This window comes from Chionomys nivalis, chromosome 15 (genome assembly GCF_950005125.1).
Source record: "Chionomys nivalis chromosome 15, mChiNiv1.1, whole genome shotgun sequence".
In the NCBI taxonomy this organism is placed as follows: domain Eukaryota; kingdom Metazoa; phylum Chordata; class Mammalia; order Rodentia; family Cricetidae; genus Chionomys; species Chionomys nivalis.
Window position 1 is genome coordinate 62,659,484 of NC_080100.1, and position 16,123 is coordinate 62,675,606.

The window sequence follows — 16,123 nt, forward strand, 5'->3', positions numbered from 1 at the left end:
AGTCACTGGTGACCTGTGACTGCATCTACTTAGACATTTCACGCTGGGATTTTTTTCTTAATTTAATTAATAAATTAACAATTATCATATCTCTTGTTTTTGTTTGTGTTTTTTAGTTGGAAGCTGTGATATTGGTGAACATATTTCCCCCAATCCCACCAGTAAGTCCCAGATTTGGGAAAATCAGAAATATTTCTTTATTGGTTACCCCAGCCATTGCGAATGGAGAGATTGGCTTTCTTAGCAACCTTCCAATCATTTTGTATGAACCCAAAGGTTCTGACGCTGAGGTGGTGAGTACGCATTTACTTACTGATATGTCCTAATGTGTCTGAGGAATGGAAAACCTTTTTGATATGGGGCCAGCGTATAGAGTTAATAGAATATGTGCTTTTTAGAATAAACAACTGATGGACATCTGATTTTCCTAGAATATTTACTATTCTTAAGAGGTTATGCTTATATATATTTGCACATATATACACATAAATGGCAGGAGCCATCCCCATTGGTGGACAGGTTCCAGCAAGGGAAGGAAGTGAGCCAGGCCATGGTGATCAGGAGAATCTTATAGCCAGAGTATTTCTTTATTTATACAGAATTTAGTAAGCAGGGATACATTCATGTTGTTCCAAAACATAGATTATATCATTTTTGTTTTTGGACATGTGTTTCACTTCCTTTCATTCATCTTTTTGCTCATCATTAATAAACTATGACAAATCAGTTATCATTTCCAATCATTTTCCTCAACTTTTGACATCATTGATTGAATAGGTTGCTCAGGACTTTCTTGGGGAAGCTTAGAAATAGCATTCCTGGAAGAAGGCATAAAAGATTCATAAGAAAATTTCCATCAGTCAAATATTCCCAAATTGTACAAATATTAGAAGTCTCCCAAGTATGAAAAGCAAAGGTGGCATGGCAGCCATCTTGTGGCTCAGCTTTGCCGGAACTTTGCCAAGCAGCTGTGCTGGTTTTGTGACTTCTGCCATTCCATCAGATATGGCTGTGCCGTCTCCCCCTCTTTTGTTTGTGAACATAAGGTCTGTTCTGAGACAAAATTGTAAATACCTTTTTATAACCTCGGAAACCAAGGCAGACTGCAATTGAGCTGAACTTGTTGAGGCAAAGACTGCATGTTTAGTTCAGAATTGTTCCGTAGGCCATGGAGGTGGGGAAACAGGCTGTTCATTCAAGTATTTACCTGGGTCCAGTACCTGTGAGAGGTGGAATCAAGTCAGTTCCCTAAAGCTTCCAGGAACCCTTTTTAAGTTTACAAAAAAAGGTAAAAGAACATCAAGACATCAAGATTCCTAAAACTGTTTATTCTGCCTTGGAGGGCACTAAGGCCTGCCATTAACCTTATAATCAAGGATTTTTCTTGTGCATACTAGCTCCATGTTTCTGAGGCAAAACATGAAAATCTAATGATTCAGTCATAGTTTGTCAGCTTCTAAAATTTCCCTATGTTTTTCTTCTTAAATGATTTATTTCAGATCCTATATCTCATGCTTATTACCACTTAAGTAATAATTTCTTTCTTATACAGCAAGTTCTTCCAGGGAATCACCTTCAGTTTTATTCTTAACATCAGCTTTTACAAGAGTTATTCCATTTTCACAGTTCTGGCCTCCAGTGAGGGGCACTTAACGCAAGGAGTCAAACATTAAACGCGTCAAAGACACAGGAAAGAGTGGTGTAGCACTTCTAGCAAGGACAGCGAAGGGTCAGTTCAAGTCGTCCGAGCACTGTGATCTTTGTCAAGCAGCAACTCCAGGACACTTAGCATAGCCACATAAATATATATGTAACAAATCTAGTCATAAATAATAATGTTATTAACTTTATTGAGAGTGGATGTGGCTTGGTAGGGTTTCTAGGAAGTAACTGGGAGTGGAAGAAGGGAAATGATGCAATACTATTTCAATTAAAAAATTTAAAGAAAAAAGTGGAATTAATTGCTCATGGTGAGAGTAGATTGTAAACGGAGACTGCTCTTTCATTTCCTGACTGCTCAGACATGAATAATCACACAGAAACTATATGAATTACAACATTATTTGGTCAACAACTCAGGCATACTTCTAGCTAGCTCTTATATCTTAAATTATTATTTTTTATTTTATTATAAGACTCACGCTTTATTACTTCTTGCTTCTTGGGCAGCTACAGGGCATCTACTTCCTTCAGCAGCTACATGGCATCTCTCTAACTCTGCCTACTTTCACTATATATCCCTTTTAGCCTGGCTGTATTCTGCCTTGCCATAGGCCAAGGTAACATTATTCATTAACCAATAAAAGCAACACATATACAGAAGGACATCCCACAACATCTTCCCCCTTTCTATCTAATTAAAAAGGAAGGTTTTAACTTTGATATAATAAAATTCATATACAAAACAGTTATCAAGAAGAATTATAGTTGCAATATTTAGTCCATTTATATTTGGTAAATTAAGGTAAATAGTCTATCATGTATCCTATCTTTGTGACTCTAAAGTCTCATATCTGATTTATCTTTTATTATAACTAAGGAAAACTATAATTACAACTATCTATTCTTCAACTTCATCAAAGACTTCAGAAGGATATAATATTGCCTAAGTTAACAGGAAGTGCATTGTAAGCAGCTTCCAAAACTCTAGGATTGACAGAGGTATCTCACTGCCTGGACAGTCATCCAAAGTTCTTCTGTAAAATTGGGGCTTTCATCTTCAGCCTACAGGACCATAGTATCTGACAGACTTTTCAATGAAGCAGAAAATTTGAAAGACTTCTTTGCCTATATTGACAGTTTGTCAGTTACTTTCTTGTGTGTCCTGCGGAACATCTGGCAGACTTTTCATAAAGCAGGAACCTTATAGGATCATCCCATCACTGGGAAAGTTCAGCAGTCACTTTTCTGTGGGTCCTGCAAGTCTGGTTCATACAGCATACCATCAAACAATTCAGGAAAAAGCAGTTTCTTGTCAAAATGACTAGCCTTGTCACATTGAAGGCAATTTGATAACAAGTTTCTTTGATGCCTATCAACTTCTCTGAAGGAATTGGAGCTGTCAGAACCAGACATGTCTCACTATTCATAAAAGTCTAAGTCCTTAAAACATTTTAAATGCCATATTCTGTAAGTCTTTGAAAGGTTTGAAGAATACCTATCCATATGAAATATATCTCTGTATATCTAAAAAATTCAACTAACATGACTAAAAGTTTGATAATTATAAAAGACTATCTATTAATCTATATTTCTTAATTATATATTACATTTTAAAATGAGCTGCACAAATACAATACCTTAAACAAAAGCAGAAATACATATACACTATATACCCAGTGTAACAAATCAACCTTAAATTTGTATCAATAGACCAAGATCTGTGCCAATGCAAAGTATTAATCTCTATATCATATCCCCCTTTAAATGAAAATAAGCATTTATAAAAAATCATTTTGGGAATTTGGGTGTTGTTTTCTATAAACTGCTTCCTGCTGTTTTTTTTGGGTGAAGTATTTTTAGGGTTCACGGAGACCTTTCTGGGGGGGTATTGTTCCATCAAACCAATTAGCCTGGAAATAATCCACAGGTTCTTATCTTCTGTGGAAACAAAAGCAGAACCTCTTTTCCAAAGTAACATATACTTAGACTCAAATTTTGAAGTCAAGATACCTTTAAAATATATATGTTGGTTTAACTTAGCAGCCCCCAGAATCAAATGTCTCTCTGTAGTCAAAAAATTCAAAGAAAACACAATAATAAATATGATCCAGACTCTCTGTGTATTTTTCCTCCTTATGTGGCTTATTTTTCTTTACTCCATTAATCTATGTCTGTATTCTTTTATATTTCTTTTACTGTCTCTTTAAAGACGTTGTTTTATTTTTTAAACTACTTCTTTTTATAACTGTCTGTATTCTTTTTTCTCTCTCTCTCAAGCATATATATATATACATATATATGTATATATATATATATATATATATATATATATATATTTTAAACACATTGTGACCCCTTTGGAGATTTATTTTTGTCTGAATCTGTCTTTATTGAATATCTGTAATCATTTTCTGACCAGGAGCACCTTTTCTTTTTAAAAATACTAAACAGGGTGGCTAGAACCAACTCAATGGCTTTGCCTGTTTGCTCTGCCCCATCCAACATGGCAGAGGTATGTTCGCTGCCTCTTCAAGCCATGCTTATTGCCCCAGCTCCAGGGATGTAGGGGGTCTATGCCACTATTAAGCAACTAGTAACATGCTGCTCACAAAACCATTTAAGTGCAGAACCAGAATTTGTGCTGCCAGCACAAACCAGGAAGACCTTTCTTAAAACTATTGCCCAGTTTTTACTGCTAATGCTAAGCCAGGAATCTTTCTCTTAATAGAATTGTGCCTCTGATTGCCTCTAACAAACAGAGCCCACCTGAGAAAATGTTGCTACCAAGAAGCCATGCTTAACTCCATTCTTTTGTGTCTAAAATTCCTTCCCAAGTTCTCTCAGGTTTCATGTGGATATACTTGGCCCATATTGGCATCATCTGTAAGCGGAGACTGCTCTTTCGTTTCCTGACTGCTCAGACTCAAATAATCACACAGAAACTATATTAATTACAACATTGTTTGGCCAACAACTCAGGCATATTTTTAGCTAGCTCTTTTATCTTAAATAATTATTTTGTATTTTACCATGAGGCTTGTGGCTTGTTATGTCTTGCTTCTTGGGAAGCTACGTGGCATCTGCCTCCTTTGGCAGCTACATGGTGTCTCCCTGACTCCATCTTCTCTCTCTATCCCTTCCAGCCTGGCTATATTCTGCCCTGCCATAGGCCAAAGCAGCTTTATTCATTAACCAATAAAAGCAACACATGTACAGGATAGCCCACGTTAGTTAGATTGTTAAAAAGTGATTGGTTTTACACAGTGTATAACATTTGATAGCCAGTTATGAATCTGGCTTTTAGTGGTCATATTGTAGAAACACAAAGTAGTGTTGGGTTTTGTTCTCTGACTGTCTTTTGTGCTGCCTCAGGTATAAATGAAGACTCAGAGGTAGCTTGGAGTTTGATGGTTGATACTAGTTATAGTGATGTGGATTTGTGAAATGCTAAGCCTTAGCAACACAAACACACACACACACGCACGCACATGCATACACACATACACGGACACACAGGCACACACACATGCACACTTACACACACAAAAGCATACTCCTCCCTCTTTCCTTCCCTAAGCATCATTGTCGTAGTTGAATCGTGACTAAGTGTCCTTCTATTTAGGAATACCTCTGTATTGCTGTATCACAATCTGTCAAAGACAAGTACCTCCCACTTAGGTTTGCTTAATGTTGCAAACGCTTAATTGGTTAATGTTTAGGTCAGAAATGAGGGGAGTTGGTTTGTTATCAAAGTCTCATGTATCTTGACCAATGTTTCATTCGTTTATTGTGAGATTGTATAAAGGGATGGTGAAGATTCACTTTTCAAAATGGTTTTGACTTCATATATTTTCAAAAGTTTACTCATTTCCTTGCAAAGCCTAAAAAGCATCTACTTTGTTCTCTGGGAATGTGTTCCTTTGTTTACTGTGTGAAGCTGTGAATTTACTATTTCTACTGTTCCAGGTCTCACCCAGCTCCCTCACGTGACTGAGGGTCACCTCTTTGTAGTTTTTTTTTTCCTTCCTAAGAATTTTTCTTTGCTTAGTTGTCTTAGGTTCAGTTGGTAGCCAGAATAGCTAAATGGACAGTTTTATATTTTTCGCTGTTCTTTAGCTTTCTAATATATTTGCCTTTTTATTAAGGTAATTCCAAGGTCATATTTTTGGCGTGGTATATATTGCAGGTAAATTTGATCAGCAAAAAACATTTTAAAAAGTATCAAAATTATTTTCCTGCTTCTTCCACTGTGTTTCTAATACCACCTGACTGTTTGCTTCTTTATATGAAGTACACACGGTCAGCCATTTATACTTGCACGTGCATGGAAAGTTCATGTTACTCATGAGCATACATGTTTAGGTAAGTTTTTCTTCTTTTTCTTTTTAAAATAAGGTATATATCCCCCTACATCGAGATGGAACTGATGGACAGGCTACTGTGTACTGGAGTTTGAAGCCTTCTGGCTTTAATTCACAAGCAGTGACCATGGATGATACAGGTCCTTTCAATGGCTCTGTTGTGTTTTTATCTGGGCAAAGCGACACAACGATCGACATTACCGTCAAAGGTGATGACATACCGGAGCTGAATGAAACCATTACCCTTTCCTTAGACAGGTAATAATGGCTCATGGCAGAAACGATAACTTCTGTTTGTTTGATTAATGATTTTGATTTTGTTTTAGTTAATTTCTCTGTATGTTGTACACCGCCTTGGCGGGTCATTAGTCTAGGGATTGTAACCCACCTGGCTGGTCAGTTATTCCAGGGTCCCGGAGAGGCACTACCTGAAAAGACATGGGCAAGAGAGAGGAAGGAGGCCAAGCATAGTTCTTGTCAAAGCCTCCGTTTATTAACATCATGGCAGCAGCTTATATAGCCCCTGGATGAGGAGCTTGGGGGGCTGGGGCACGGGATCTTGCTGCGTGGTCCACGTCGGTCATATAGGTCAAGAGGTTACGATCGGTCAGGTGACGATTCCTCTGCCAGGAGTTCACAAGTTGACATACCTAGTTAGATAGATAGCTAGATAGTTTGGAATGTGAGGCGGGTTCTGCTAACAGATAGCTCTCTATTAACAGTTAACTTGGGTGTGGGATAGGCTTTGTCAATAAAACGATTCTCAATACAATTGGGAAGTGGAGCCCTCTGCACACTCCTCAGGGCGATGATCCCTATAATAATTTTTTTGGGGGGGGAATGGCTCCTGACAGTATGTGGTGAAAACTGTGGAGAAGGGTTAGCATGGCTTTCAGATGTTTCTGTTGTGTATGGATGGGCTTTTCTTTGACTATGAAGATTATTGTATTTGTGACCCTTCGCCATCCTGTTTTGCATTATGTAGAGAGTTATGGGAGAGTAGCTGACAGTTATGGGGAGCAGCTCACAGTTATGGGGAGTAGCTGACAGTTATGGGGAGCAGCTCACAGTTATGGGGAGTAGCTGACAGTTATGGGGAGTAGCTCACAGTTATGGGGAGTAGCTGAGAAGTCTGAAGCATTGTCAGTCAAATTGCTCTGCTTATGAGGGCAGCAGCAAGCCATCAAAAACGTTAGATCACACACTTATCTTTACTTTCAAGAGAGGAAAGATTAGAGTTTTATAAGTGATTAAAAAGACAAGATTAACCTTTATTCTCTTTACATGGGATTTAAATAGTAAGTAATTATTATTTTATAGAATAAAATCACACAAATTCATGTGTTAACATTTGAGCAGTCATAATAAGAAATTACGCAGCATTTCTAGGCGGCACCACAATCTCTAAGAGCTTTGTTATATTTTATTTATTTATTTATTTATTTATTTATTTATTTATTTATTTATTTTTTGGTTTTTCGAGACAGGGTTTCTCTGTGGTTTTGGAGCCAGTCCTAGAACTAGCTCTTGTAGACCAGATTTTATTTATTTTTTAAGAAAATTCAGAAAATGCTTTGTAAAGAGTAAATGGAGTCTGGTTAATTGGTGACAATGGTTTTAGAAAGCATGCACACCTATAGTGCTGTGGGTAGTGTGCTCTGCAGATGTATAGTTAGAAACACTCCTACGGTGCTGTGGGTAGTGTGCTCTGCAGATGTACAGTTAGAAACACTCCTACGGTGCTGTGGGTAGTGTGCTCTGCAGATACACAGTTAGAAACTCTGAACTTGACCATTTTATAGTATGTTCTTCATGAGTGAGGCAGGAAAAGCTTAATCGTGTCATCTTTTGTATCTGATTGTCACTTCCTAGGCCTCCCCACCCTTTTTTTGGTCTGGTCTGGAACTCTCTGGACCACCTGCCTCTGGAGAGGAAAGTGCTGGGATTAAATGCGCACACCCCCTTGTCTGGTATAGTCTTTAAAGTGAATGAACAAAGTGTAGACTACAGAGAGTGGGTCTTTGGACAGGCCACTGGTCATTTTGTTATCATCAGAACCATACACTTATTTTCTTCTTTCACAAAAATAAAACAATAATAAATCCCAGCAGCCAAAACCCACAGTCTAAATGTCACCATCTTATAACACCATGATACAAACTGCCTTGTGGAAAACTGCTTCATTTAATGACATATAAATTAGTGAAATTCAATGACATATAAATTGGAAATTAATTTTTTTCCATGGAGCTTTTCAATAGCTTAGGTCTGAGCACAACTAAAGCAAATTGGATAATAATTATAAGCCCATGGAACTTGATAGAAACCTTGTTAGCCTGGCTGATCTCAACGAGATGTTTAAAGAATAATTGGAAGTATATGTACCTCTGCAAGTCCAGTTGCGCTCCTGTGTAATCTTTAAATGTAACATGAAGATTTGAAATGAATTAACTCTTTTTTTGAAAGCTTTTTCTTTCCTCTCCTTCTCCCTATGTGGAAGAGTATATCATACACCACAGGGAATAGCAAATCATAGAGTTCTTTGTTTTTTTTTTTTTTTTTTTAATACTGTGGTTCTTTTAAAACAGAACCAATCAGTCAAAATCTACACTAAAATGTCAATTCAGTTGGTAACTGGTGTTCAAACAAGAATAGCCTAATAATATTCTTGCATCCAAAGAAATGTTTAGATAAATAAATGAGAGAGAAATTTACCATTTGGAAGTGATTTTGTCAAAATCTTCCTTTAGTTTTGCAAAGTCTTAACCAAACTTAAGCAAATATTGAATGAACAAATGCTAGTGTGGTCATATCACAACAGAAGTAGGAATGCTTTATTAGGGTAGGCTTCACAGTTTTCTCTCAAGGCCAACTCAAGTGCTTTAAATTTAAACTAAATATAAGCAGAAGTTGACTTGATACTAAACAGTTAAAAGTAACTTCAATATAATACCTATTAAAAGTATTCTTTGCTTAATATTTTGCAATTAGAAGCATTTTTTGTTATTTTTTATAACAATTATGTGGTACATAAGTCTTTATTTATAAATGATATGTTTTACTTTAAACTCTGAGCTTGAGAGGTCTTTGTTTTGATGTGTACCTGTCAAGGCTATTGGACGATGAAATACACTAGGGATGTGGAAAACTAGATTTCCTGACACTAAACTGTAGTTAAAGTGACGATGTCTTGTGACTTGTTGAATATATTCTCTGCGATTTCTCTGCTACAGGGTTTTGATGATTTTAATGCAAATAGCAACTGGCTTTAGATCTGAGGATGAAAGGGTTCTTTTTTTTTCAAACCTAATTAAAGTGAGTCAGTAATTATAAGTAGGGCTGAATGAAATTTGCTCAGCTGCGGTAGCTTCTGGAAGTGCACACTTTCAGGCTTCTGTGCTTTGTAGGGGGCCAGGAAAGGAATGCTTTGACATGCTTGCTTGACATGCTTGCTGATCATGGGGTCATCTTCTCTGAGTGGGATTTCTAGCATTTGTCAATAGCAGAGAACACAATGTGCACAGGTCCCGTAAACTGCAAACTGCTAGCTCTAGGAAGTGGGGTGGGAGTGAGTAGTAAGGGTGCTTCCTTTAACTTTGTTTCACCATTACACTGAGCTTTTCGTCCTGAGGTTTTAGCAAAGGGTATTGCCTCTTTCCCTTCCCCCTCCCACAGTTCTTTCTTTGTTGACAGGGTAGAAACGGAAAGATTTGTCGTGTATTTTGGGTAAGTGTGCAGAATAATGTCTTGTTTTGAAGACTCACTGTTTTTTTTTCCTGTGAGTGACTGTTTTATGATGAAGCTGCCATTCTGCATGACCAGTCTTGAGCAATGCTGCCTGTCCACCTGGCTGTGCATGTCTGTGTGCAGTTTTATTCTGTAGTGACAGTGGGTTTTGCATGAGTGGTTTGAAATTTGAGGTCCTCAGTTTTGCGTTCTGAATGCACTTAAAATATTTAAGAAAGCACTGAAGAATTGAGTGTTATCGCATTTTGAAGAGTTTTAAATTTTAACTATCCAAATAGTTGACACCAGAAAGTAACTGTAGTTTAACTCTGAAATCCTTTATGACCATATTTTGCTTAATAGAGAATATGAAACCAGTCGTCTTTCTGGGTATATCTTTGCAGTTTCTTGCTTTCATGTCTGTGTTTTATAGAGAATATTTTTGAGCTTGCATCATACGTTAGAGTAGCATATTTTAGAGAAGTCTAAAAGTAACTACTTATTTCCTGTGCACACCGATTTACATGTTTTGCTTCTCATCCAGTTTTCTTGTCTCCTAACTTATTTGGACACAGGGGATTTTAATTGATGAAGATATTTATAGAAATGAAATAGAGGCATTATCAACACAGCAAATAGCTGTCTGGGGTTCGGATTACTTCCTCTGTGGTCACTAGCATGTTGGGTACTCCCTGTGTGATTTGTATAAGCAGAAGCATGTTAATCACTTTTTCCCTCTTTGAAACCACCAGCCTGTGCACATTTCTATGGACTGTTTGTGGTTTCATTGTGATCTGGAGGTCAGATCATGACTAGACTTTTGCTCAGTAGGAAGTGACATGTGGAGAGACTCAGTTCAACTCATGTGGCTACGACTTCCTGAGAGCTAACTTCAGATCTCAGAACCTGCTCTCTCTTTGATCATCCCAATTATATTCTAACATAAACACCAGAAATTTAAAAAAGCTTATCTATACACCAGTTTATCTACAGACACACACACGGACGCACACGCACACACACACACACACACACACACACACACACGGACGCACATGCACACACACACACATACTCACACACACACTAGTTGTTATTGCATGTCAGCATCTCAGATCCACTTCATTCCTTTTATTCTAATATATTTTACATTTTTTTTTCTAAAAAAGTTTGTGGTTAAAACTGAGACTTAGGAAACACTTCAAGGATAAAAAGTATTCATAAAAATTTGATTAAAATTGTGTTTATTTAGTTTTCATCATTTGTAGTGTGTAGTTACCCAGTTAATACATATTATTACACAATTAACATAATCATTTTTAAGGAGACTTAAAAGAAATTCACATGTAAGTAAAATTTAAAATGTAAAACACACATCAGAGAAGCAGAATGCAACAGCTATCAGGTTATTTAACTATATTTTCCAACCAATTACAAAATATAATTTTCTAAAACTACAGTAAAATTTTACAGGATTTGATACTTTATATGAATGGTTTTTATATTCTTTGTTTATCTATGCAGTGTTTAGACCAGTCAAATAAAAGAAAGATACAAAATATAAAAGTCTTGCAGTAAGTGTTATCAGTGGAAACAGGTTTGGTGTGAAGTGATTTTAATACTTGTAAATTTGCTGTAAGCTTTAACTCTTGGTTGTCTTTCGAATTATCTGGGAGACATGTAAACACTGCTGGCTCTTTCAAAGTGTGAACAATAAAGAATAACAGTGCGTTTTCTTCTCTCCCTTTCCAGGGTGAGTGTGGACAGTGAAGTCCTAAAATCAGGATACACTAGCCGGGACTTAATTATTTTGGAAAATGATGACCCTGGGGGTGTTTTTGAGTTTTCTCACAATTCTAGAGGACCCTACGTCATAAGAGTAAGTCTGAGCCTTCACTTTCTATTCATAACTTCAGGAAAATGCTCTAGAAGAGTTTGAAATTCTGTGGATTTTTTTCAAGGAAGGAGATGCTGTAGAGCTCCGCATCACTCGGGCCAGGGGGTGTCTGGTGAAACAGTTCCTGCGTTATCACATAGAACCCAGAGAGAGCAATGAGTTCTATGGAAACACGGGGGTGCTGGAATTCACACCTGGGGAACGAGAAGTAGTGATCACCTTGCTCTCAAGGTTGGATGGCATGCCAGAGGTACCAGGTTTTGAATTTCTCTTATGCTCATGGGGCAGGCTGATAGCATCGGTATATTGAGGATAGAAGTATTTTGAACATTGACAGCAAGATATAAGAAAGAATAAGTATTCATGTTTGGAAATACTTAGAAAGAAGCTTTAAAAGAATAAGATTCATTCCGCTTACAAGAGTGTATTCTTGTCCTCCAAACAAGAAATAAAAAAAAACATTATGAGATTTTGCTTGTATGATCAGTTTTGTCCATTAATATAAGTTTATTTTATGTTCTCTATATCAACAACTCTTATTGGTGTGGTTTTGAAGTAAAGTTTTGCTATAAAATTATTGTTTGGAAAGAAATAAATATGTTTTATATGAAAAGAATCAGATGTACTTTATTTATGTTTATATAGCAATACATATGCAGCTTCCAAATTTATTTTTTTACTCTTGCTCATTTAAATGAATACTAGATCATGAATGAGAAGTTCTTGAATTTTTACCAGATTATAATAGTATCATTGTTTCTTTTTCTTTTTTATAATGCATATTATGCTCCTGTCTTTCAGTTAGTAGGCAAATATTTTTGAAAATTAGGAATAACACCAGCTCTTCTGTCGTTTTTAGTGTGATGTATGTTCCTGAAAAGTTAAGCATATTAATAGTGTAGGTAATCTATACATTGTATTTGCTGTGAGAGCATCAACTTTACCTTTTTTCTAATTTGCCATGCTTTCTGTAGTTGGATGAGCATTACTGGGTGATCCTCAGCAGCCACGGCGAAAGGGAGAGCAGGCTGGGAAGTGCTACGGTTGTCAACATAACCATTCTAAAAAACGACGAGCCTCATGGGATTATAGACTTTGTTTCTGAGGGTTTGACCGTGTCAATAAAGGAAAGCAAAGGAGAGGATATCTATACTGGTAAGCTATTATGTTTACTGCATTTTATTTCTCTTCACTGAAGCAGACATTAATCTCTTTTCACCTTAATTTAATAATTTTTCTATTTGTATGTGTATTTGTGTGTACTTGTGTGAATTTATGCTCACCATGTGTGTGCAGATGCCCGTGGAGTGCAGACATTAGTGGTGGTCAGCCATCTGCTTGGGTGCTAGGACTGAACCTGGGTCCTCTGGAAGAGCAGTAAGCGTAGTTCATTTCTTTAGTAACTGTTGTCAGTTTTCCACTCTGCCTTGGAAATTACATGCAGCTTAGAAACTTACCTTTTAAAACTCATATGCAGGGTTGCCATTTTCATTTCTTACATAGCATTGTGATGATACTGAAGACTTCAGTTACAATTTCATTTTAGCTAATGCATTATAACATTATAACTCAGACACGGGGGGCGGGGGGGAATCAAGTCACGTCAAGTGGAGTGGATACTACAGCTAAGACTGACTGTGGAGGAACTATTGCAGTGGGGATGAGAATTCCTTTATTTGAAAAGCAATATCTAGGCAATAAAAATTACTTTGCCTGTCAAGTCAAGCTTCCAGTAGTGCCTTTGGTGGAACTACTTTGGTAGACTTTATAATAGTTGTACATAATTGATTACAATCCCATTTCTATGCCACAAGACTTTTAATATTGAAGAGGCTCAATACATACCCACAAACACACACGCGTGCACGTGCACACACACACACACACACAATTATGTTAACCTTGGAGTTTTGCTAAGCAAGTGTTTGTGTGGGTTCCCCTTTGTCTTCGTGGTCAGTTGGCTATCAGTCCATGAGAACGAAAAAGCAGAAGCCACAACAGAGATCCTTGAACAGCGGCCTGGCCTGCGAACAAGGGAGACAGCCCTCCAGGAGAGACTCCAGTGAATCAGCTCAACCTTATTCCAGAGTTTAGGAAATGCAGACGATTGGGGAGCCTGGGGACAATTCCTAATTTGCATTAAGTGGCACACCTCTTTCAGAAGGGTCCTATAGCAGAGCTCCTATGATAAGTCTTAGTTACCATATGTATAGCAGGGGAGGCTTCTAGCAGGAAACTTAGCCAAGGGTCACCCTAGAGATATATTAGGTATCTGGCTTAGAGATAGCGTTTAGAAACAGCCAGTCCTCCAGGTCTAGGGACTTTCTCCAGAAAAGCATGTAGAGAGCAGGAAGTCACACTGGGGGCGGGGTGGGGAGGGAGGAGTCTCCATGTCCTTGAACTTTGTAAAAAAGCTGCCAGGCCCGGACAGACTGCAACCTCCAACCAGCCAGCAAACCTCCCAACAAGTGTTGATGAAGAGGGTTTTTTTTCCTGTTTATTTCAGAAGTTGTTTTGCTTGTTTTAAAGATCAGCCTATGTTCATGTGTGTATTTCCCAGCTGTCTATGGTGTAATACGAACTCGAGGCAACTTTGGTGAAGTTAGTGTATCATGGATGGTTAGTCCAGACTTCACGCAAGACGTGTTTCCTGTGCAAGGAACTGTATATTTCGGAGACCAGGAATTTTCGAAAACTCTCACTGTTTACTCCCTTGTGGATGAAGTAAGTCCTGCTCATATAGATCCTCGTCTGCTCATTGTAGTTGTTGGTTCACACACTCCTCTCTATGCATTGTTCTCATATAGATCTTCCCCTGCTCATTGTAGTTGTTGTATCACACACACCTCTCTGTGTTATTCTCATATAGATCTTCCCCTGCTCATTGTAGTTGTTGATCACACACACCTCTCTATTTGTTATTCTCTATAGATCGTCCCCTGCTCATTGTAGTTGTTGGATCATACACACCTCTCTATGCGTTGGCTTATCTTTTGTGGTGCTGTTGGTCAAACTCTCTATATGCCATGTGAACATTCTAAATTTACAGCCCTTTCATTTTTCCGTAATTAAGTAATTAAATATCTGGCGATACGTTTTATGATGAAACTGTAATAAAGAGCTCCATTATGACAGACTGGATAGACAGCAAGAAAGCAGTGCTATTTGGGTGTCCTTGAAGGCCTTTGTACTTTAAAATCCTTACAATTGGTGGTGATCAGTAACCCCATCATATAGCAAATACTAGGGATTCCGGCTTTGGGGGGATGTTTAGCAACTGGTTTGTCTTAGGCACTTGAAGAAGAGCCCTCCTATGGTCATCTCATTGTACACTTCAGTGTCAGGAAATAGCACAGGTGTTCTGAGCCCCAAAGGAAAGATAAGGAACTGCACTAAGGTGGGGAGTGGATCTTTCTCAGGGAAAAGCTATGAAACATGTCCCCTTTCCCCCAAAACTGTCCCCCAACAGACAAAATTTCATGTTTTTTCTGTCTTGGTGTGGGGAGAAAACTAGATCACACAAACAATGTGAATGGGACCCACGGGGGGGGGGGGGTAGAAGAATCAGAGGAATGGAAATCTCCTCATTTAAAGAGCACAGTAAGGATGCCTTTGGACCTCCTCTGGAACCTTCCTGAAGCTTTAAAGACACAAGCGAGCGCTAACAGCCTAGCAAGTCTTAGTGCTCTGTTCCGAAGTTTACATTGTTTTTCTGTTCCATTTTTTTCTTACAGTTAATTTCTTTCCTGTTTTCTTATAGAAATAAAATAAGCTCTGGCATAGCCATGTTTTCCTTACTTAAGTTAAAACATATATATTTCTTTTTTTTTAAAAAAGATTTATTTATTTATTATGTACCCAGTGTTCAGCTTCCATGTATGCTTGCAGGCCAGAAGAGGGCGCCAGATCTCATTACAGATGGTTGTGAGCCACCATGTGGTTGCTGGGGATTGAACTCAGGACCTCCAGAAGAGCAATTAGTGCTCTTAACCTCTGAGCCATCTCTCCAGCCCCAAACATATGTATTTCTATTGCACGCTATAGCTACAAAAAAATAAAATGGCTGCTTGGAAGAATATTGAAATGATTTTAGGAGAATCTGAGTTTTATGGGAACATTTTAAGAAGCTTTTGCCTTAGAAATGAAAATGAATATTAGCAGTTATAACGGTGCTTTCAAAAAATGAATAGACATGCAGAATGACATGTATGATTCACTTGACTTAGAATATGTACCATTTCCCCAAAGATTCCGGAGGAGATGGAGGAATTCACCATCATTCTATTTAATGCCACCAGTGGTGCTCAAACAGGAAATAGAACAACTGCTTTCCTGAGGATTTTAAGGAATGATGACCCCATTTATTTTGCAGGTAGTATTGCTATCTTGTTTGAATGAGTTTATATACATCTTAAATACTATATGTGTTTTAAGACATTTTTATTTAATTTTATGTGTAGGTATGTTTTACCTGCAT

The 16,123-nt window shown here is 37.7% G+C and overlaps 1 protein-coding gene across 1 annotated transcript in view; it reads left to right on the top strand.

Annotated features, from left to right (window-relative positions):
* Adgrv1 (adhesion G protein-coupled receptor V1) overlaps positions 1-16,123 on the top strand; it is a 550,578-nt gene that overhangs the window by 21,687 nt on the left and 512,768 nt on the right. The window contains exons 11-17 of the mRNA XM_057789515.1: positions 117-293; positions 6,058-6,281; positions 11,502-11,628; positions 11,711-11,896; positions 12,621-12,801; positions 14,207-14,370; positions 15,895-16,018. Coding sequence (XP_057645498.1) covers positions 117-293; positions 6,058-6,281; positions 11,502-11,628; positions 11,711-11,896; positions 12,621-12,801; positions 14,207-14,370; positions 15,895-16,018 — 1,183 coding nt within the window. The remainder of the gene's footprint in view (positions 1-116; positions 294-6,057; positions 6,282-11,501; positions 11,629-11,710; positions 11,897-12,620; positions 12,802-14,206; positions 14,371-15,894; positions 16,019-16,123) is intronic.